Source organism: Henckelia pumila, chromosome 2 (assembly GCF_033568475.1).
Source record: "Henckelia pumila isolate YLH828 chromosome 2, ASM3356847v2, whole genome shotgun sequence".
Lineage (NCBI taxonomy): Eukaryota > Viridiplantae > Streptophyta > Magnoliopsida > Lamiales > Gesneriaceae > Henckelia > Henckelia pumila.
The window spans coordinates 198,085,351-198,092,672 of NC_133121.1; the positions used below are offsets into that span (position 1 = coordinate 198,085,351).

Genomic DNA, 7,322 nt, shown 5'->3' on the forward strand with positions numbered 1-7,322 from the left:
TTGTAATCGGGTTGAAATCTTGTTGTATTACATTCAGTCGAGGACGGTATTTTGTGTTGTTCTTACTAAGAGTTTTGAGATAGGCGATTTTGTGTAAGTCCTAGTCTTGGAGTGAGTTTTGCAAGTTGTTGTAATATTCAAAGTCTTCTAGTGTTATCCTTCCGATGAGAAAGAAGAGGTGATGTAGAAGTTTTGAAATCTTCCAGCATCCAAAAACATTTGACTGTGTCTTTCTTTTAGTTTACCTCATTCATTCAGTTTCGCATTCTGTTGTTATACTCATTGTTCAGAATCTGTTTGTTGGCATTTTTCCAAACACTGTATATATATATGATCACTTCATACGTAATATTTTTATATGTTACAAAAAAAAATTTATATTGACCTTAAGTTAGCCTAGGGCCTCCAATTTTCTGAAGATGGCCCTGAGAACGTAAGAAGTCAGTCGCTAACCCGATTGACTTCTAATATTTGATAGTTGAAAATTTTTTGAAGAGTATTCACCCCTCCTCTACACTAACCGATCCTATCATATTCCAAATCTTATGAAGTTTTTAAAATTTTGGTTTAAGTGAGCTCATTAACAATAGAGAAAATAGAAGGCAATAAATTTGAAAAGAAAAATGAAGAATTAACTAATGTGCATATAGTTTTTGAAGGGAAGAAAGAGTTTTTGCATTGGTTAAATCAATATTTTTATAATCGCACCAGTGATCGAACCGGTTTACCTTGAAAAAATAATCCAACTGGTCGGACCGTTTTAACCGAACGGTCGGGCTGAATCATTTTTATAATATAATTAATAAATATTTTAAATTTTAAAAACCTAAAAGATGTATATAAATAGACAAAAAATATATATTTTATCATAGTTTGAAATTAATAACTACATAAATATATTCAAAATATTAATTATAGTTATATATATATATTTTTTAAAATAAATAAATAAATTAAAAAACTCTAATATTATTAAAATAATATTTTTGACGAAATACAAATTCCAAATAATCATGTATATATATAATAAAATATTAAATTAAGGTTTTAAATTAAAAAAACTAATTTTTCAAAAAAAAATAAAAAAATTCGAAAAACCGATTCTTGGCTGATTCTTGACCGGTTTTTGACTGGTTCTGAACGGTTCAACGTTTAAAACCATATTGGAAAACATGGGTTAAATATTTTAAAGTTCACCCGGATCTTTGAGTTTAATTAATTAAAGAGAAATTTTGAGATTTCGTAGTTACAATTTATGCTTTAATTCTTTTATTTTAATAAATTTCATGAAACCATTAAAAAAGTTTATTGAAATTTTGAATATCTCAGAAAATCATAAACTCAACAAAGGTGTCCCTAGAGTGAATTAAAGAGGAAGACCATTCGTTTAGAATACATCATTGCAATCAAATTGTATTTAACAAACGCATGAGCATACATGGGATATTTTCGTGCTGGAAAGACTCCATCAAACAGTGAAACATATCAAAAGCTGGAAAGACACTTTTGTTCTATACATTCGTCACAAACTTAATACCTGAATGCAACTTGGCACTTCAAACTCAGATGTGTTGAAAGAATTTGTTTAGACGAATATCATTCACGAGTCATGATCAAGAAACATATTGCGAGCACACAAAGGAAAAGGCACAACAAGGTTTAAGCCTTGATCAGAATGAAACCACCGAATTGAAATGGGTTGAAGATTGCAAATGTGACAGAGCAGTATCAGATTCTTCGGTGTCACTAAAATCAGGTACTGGTGTCCCACTGATGGGCTTCCTGCAGAATAAAGCGTTGCAAGATTAGTCGAATAGTTTATGATGTGATATATATATATACAAGGAAAGAACACGTGCTATTCAAGTGAAAATTTTATAATTAGATATATGTTTATTAATATCTAATACATAATAGAGAAGAGATATTTTATTGACAATAAAATATTAATTAACACACAGTATGATTAATTAATGGTGGGTAATAAGATAGAAAATGAACGGTACAAAAGTAAATGCACAATTCAAAGGGATCTTCAACTAAGAATAATCTACGGATGTAAATTACATAGATCTCCTTAAGCTTCAACACATTTATTAAAACCCCAAGGTGGAGGGGTAATTCGCAGTCTAGGCAGTTGAGCCACTAATTATTATGAGTTGAGGCACACTAAAGCATGTTATACCCTATACTATAGATACATAAAAGAAATGTACCCCACATTACTCTTAAAAAACAATTAAACAACAATAAAAGCAAAAATGATTAAAAAAACAACAGGTGTAGTTGCTCCTCGCTCTGCTTTGAGCCAAGTTGCGGCATGTGTGAATATTTAATGGTCATGCTTCAACCTTTGGTCTCTTACTATCTTTCTTTAGGTGCATATATATATAGACGTGAATAAGAAAAGTGGCATTATAGTCAGGTCTAGATTATTAATTGATTTTAGAATCTAATCACGCAAATGGAGCTAGCTTCATTGAGGAGTAAACAAAAACTAATGATCTTACACGAAATCAGGAGGCAGTGAGTTCACTAAAAACATCCATTGATTCACAACCAGAGAGGAGCACAAAATAAAAGATGTAAATTATTCGAGAAGCGTCTATTGACAAAATTTTCAGCACAAGTTCCTTTAAAAGAAGCCTCGACAGTCAATGGACCAGAAACATGGTATACCTTGATATAAAAGTTTCTTCAGATAGTGCCTTTTCCAGTCTCTCTTCGAATGGTGTTGCATGCCAGCTAACCTTTTGATCCTATGCAGATTGACGTTCAATAGTTTCAGTATGTGCATCTAAAAGTATAAAACTATACATAAAAAAGGGCCGAAAGGAAATAAAAGAAGAAAACAAAAGGTGAATAATGAATATGAAAGTAGAACTAGCCTCTTTGTATTTGTTAGTTGAATTTGGAATTCCATTCCCATCCCACCATTTAGGTGAAATACGAGATGTTTCATCATCATTCCAATGGGAAGCTACCATACCAAGAATAGGTCTATCACCGGAAGCTTTCCGACAAAAAACATTTTCACCTGATAATGAACCAGATAATGTCTTGTTGTCATCTTGCTTGGATGAGGGTGGTTTGGAGCAAGAACCCAAGCTTGCTTCATCGTTCATTTCTTTTTCAACTGTAACATCCTTCATTGACATGTCTAACATTGAGACTGACACTGGGGTTGCTTCACCATTTAGGTTGTGCGATCCAATCAGGTAATTGGAATCTGAACGTTCATCCTTATATTCCTCCCACTGGCAGAGACTCTCGACTGGGTTCGATACAGGGTACACAAACTGAGACCTGACCCTGGTAGTTTTTCCATGAGCCAAATTGTCCAAGTATCCGGGGAATACAGTTCCAGGTGTCTGCATTTCATCCATTAGTTTCAGTGGTGTTGGATTTATTGATGGCTTGGACAAACTAAAATATCCAGCTGACCCTGATCCTTTTGAGTGTTGACTAGCACTTTCAGATGTAGACCCTTTCGAAGAATATGGAGACCTATCAGATTCACATTCAAAACGAACAGATTTGTTTTTTAACTGTGCACTTGGAGCTAAGGCCCCTGGTGAAACCAATGAAGCTTCAGAATCGTTATGCTGTTCATCATTGGATGTAAGAACATTCTGAAGATCACTGCAGGTAGACTGCCTTCTGGTAAGCCCATCAGTCAAGCAGCTACAGAAAACAAATAATGCAGTGTTTAATTTGTATAGACTTTTGACAATGCCAAATCTAAAAATGTCAGAAATAAAAAGCCATATCTATCATGGTTAGCAAAATGAGAAGTATCTGAAGTACATAAGCAAGAGGACGAAGGTAGTTGCTGGCACAACTTCTTCCTCGATCTAAAGCTTGAATTCTATTTCACCTAAAATTCCAGTCAGTAAAAATTTGGAACGAGAAGAAAGTCATAACTAGTGGTGTCCCGTCACAAATACGAGACATTTTACTTCAAACATCAGCTTCTCAATGGTTTCAAAGCCACCTGCAGAAGTTTAAGATATACCTGGTGGGAGTATCCTCAACAGATTCTGTTATCCCTTCTTCACAAATTTTAACAGGTTGTGGAGAGTCAACAGGTGGCTTCCCTAGATTCAGTTTCTCAATAGAAGCATTGGGAAGCCATGAATTGAAATTCAAATATTTTTGTTCATCATTTTGTGAGGATATATCCACCCATCTTTCTGAGGCTTTTCGGATTTCGATGGGAGTTTCAGCTATTGTTCCACAAGCCTTGAGGTACTTGGCCTGCAATACAGCATCATGGAACCTTAGCATTTTAAAATACATGACATTATCCCATTTGACTAAATTTTATGAGTAAACAAGGATAATAGATCTGGATAGCATTCTTTTCACATATTCAAAAACATACACCTCGATATATTAATTTACTCATTATTAAATATTACAATCTCAAAGAATGGGACATAAGGCACCAAAAAACAGTGATAAAAATCAGTTTTAATCACCCACGCAATGAACAGATCCATATACCTTTGAATATAGAATTAAATAAAGTGAGACTTCTGATGACTAGGATAGGATTGAAGCAAATATGCTCACCAGATATTAACAAGAAAAACCAAGCGCAGACGAGATCATCATCCATTTGTTATAGGCAGAGAAGACATTATTATTTACTGATTAACCGAATCAGATTTTTTAACAAGCTAACCGAAATTCAAAGTTCACAAGAAGTGGCCAAGATTTTCAAGAATCAAACAGACAGACCTGTTCCTTGAGCTCCAGGAAATCAACTTCCTCATTTTGTGAATCCAGACCTCCCTCTTCCTTTCCAAGTGAATCGTCTTTTACATTGAGAACCGAAACCGATTCAAAACAAAAAGCACTCCATCAATCCAAATCCACATATAGCATATCACTAACTCCATTCCCCAAATAAATCCACTCGATTTTCACTAACCGATGCCCACAAACAAAAACCCATATAATATAATCACTAAAAATTTCAAAAACGAATTACCATCAGAAACCAAAAGGGATGACAGAGATTTCTTATTCCGGGACACCAAAGGCTCCTGTTTCCAAACAGAACAATATTTCGCACTTATTCGTCAAAATCAAACAGACAAAAACCCTAAAATTCATAAGAATCCAATCAAAATTTCCAAAAATAAAGAAATAAATAAATTGTTTAAACAAAATCATGGGATTTTTAGATCTTACAGGCGGCGCAACGAATCGAGGTTGAGAATCTTTAACACCGAAACATCCAAAAAAACATCCCATCGTCGTTACCACAGCTCTTTGCAGAAACCGAACTGCTGCCACAGCTCCAGCTACACTTTCGCGCCGCTGCTTCTCAGAAGAGAACCAAGACCATACCATTTACGAGTGAATCAATGTCCAAATTGAATGTGAATAATTGATATTCGAATATTAAATGAATATGGAGAGAGGTGGGGCGTCACTGCGTTGATGGTTCCATTGGGTTTTGAAATTCGAACGGATGCGTTTCGCACTGTAGAAGAGGGAAAAATATTAATTCAAAATATTTTATTCATTGGGGGCTTACACATTGCAAACTCTGATTGGGCGTGACTTGTGACTCGTGACCTATGTATTGTGTGTGTAAAAAATCAATGTTCTAAAAAGCGCTAGCAAGTAGGCGGGCGATGACTCATCGCCTAGCGACTGCCTAGGCAGGGCCTAAGCTGTTTTTCTTTTTAAAACCTAAATAATAAATAACTTGGAATATTCAAGAGTTTTAATATAAAATATAATTTTTATATCTTATATTTTTCAGTTTTTGTACGAAACTCTTATAAAATTTTAATAATAATAATAATAACAACAACAACAACATAAATATTAATAGATATCAGGACTTTATATGTAATATGAGATTTAATTTTTTGCTTGAATTTCTTTTATGCGCTTCTTCTTCTTCTTCTTCTTTCTTTTTGTGTTTGTTTCTCGCTTCGTGTTTCTCTTTTAGTTTTTTATTTTTAATTTTTTTAATAAAAAATAGTAACCGCCTAGACGGATTTCTGCCCGCCTAGGCGGCTTTCTGCCAGGTTGAGCGGTTTGGGAGGAGGGAGATTAGGCGAAAAATGCCTAGAGACATAGTCTAGCAAGAAAGCGAGGCAGTGGGCAACCGCCTAGCACCTAGGCGAGTTTAGGTGGTGCCTTTTAGAACACTGAAAAAAATACATGAATATTATTTTCATATGCCTAGCATATTTTGTTTCAAAGAACTTGATTTAGTTATGATATTTTATAATAAAATAATAAATTATTGTCAAATAATTTATCTTAATAAAATTCGTAAATAAATAAATAATCCAATGTCTACCTATAGACAAAGATAGAGAAAACCACGATGTCGCTGCTTAGTGCTTAAATAAAAACGACTCCATAGAATCCCAATGGTTTCGAAGTTTTTTGTACACAAATTTCCAGTTGCTTCATTGAACTTTCTCACGAAATTTTTCCATCTGTTTTTATTAAAATGACTATTTGGCTGATTGACCGATAAAATTTTTTTTCTTCACAAAAATCAACAAATTTCAAAGACATAAATGTATTCCACCTTGCAGATGAACTCCATTCACTTTGTTGAATTGTTTTATTTGAATTTTTACTTGTATTCTTACTCAAAATTGGATTTGACACGACATTTTATTTGTACCATCTTGATTTTCCATTTTCAAACTATAAAAAAAGACAAAGAAAGAAAGCTCAAGATTATTTATATATCCCTTTACAAATATCAAGAGGGTGTGTATAAAAATGACAGCTCAACTATCGTAAACCATGAAACCACAAAAACAAGGAAGGATTTATACGTGGCTTAAAAAGATATTTTTCTTGAATGGAAGAATTCCCATCAACGTTTGGATTTTTTGTAAGCCCACAACTCGTGCTCCAAGGAACCATGAGCAGAATGGCATCCATTACCATTTCACCGAGCGAAGTGTCATGGAGAAAGATATTGAAGATGGAAAATTTCTTGAGTTTGCAGTTGTTCATGGAAATCTCTATGGGACAAGTTGACCTGCTAAATCGGTATGATAAAAATCAACTGGAAAGCGTACCAGATCAAGTTATAATATAGTGGACAAAGGTCCAGATGTCGAACCCACAGAGACTGTATAAATATGAATACCAAAATATATTTATTCCTACTTAATCTAGACAAATTAATAAGAGTGATTTCAGGATTTTAAACTAAGAAATTAAATTATAAATAAAATTTAACTCAAAACACAGCAGAAATTTTTAATTAAAATTTAATTTGGGAAAAATTCGATCAAGAACTCACGTAGGTACCAGACAATTCATGTAAC

General features: G+C 33.6%; 1 protein-coding gene across 1 annotated transcript; it reads right to left on the reverse strand.

The window, feature by feature from the left end:
* Positions 1–1,371: 1,371 nt before the first annotated feature.
* Positions 1,372–5,469, reverse strand: LOC140883956 (protein JASON). The gene is made up of 7 exons (XM_073290584.1): positions 5,200–5,469; positions 4,997–5,051; positions 4,744–4,820; positions 4,016–4,257; positions 2,889–3,684; positions 2,680–2,759; positions 1,372–1,782 (listed from the first exon to the last, which is right to left on the reverse strand). Exons 1-7 carry the CDS (start codon positions 5,359–5,361, stop codon positions 1,671–1,673), a joined length of 1,524 nt encoding a protein of 507 aa, XP_073146685.1. The 5' UTR covers positions 5,362–5,469; the 3' UTR covers positions 1,372–1,670.
* Positions 5,470–7,322: the final 1,853 nt, after the last annotated feature.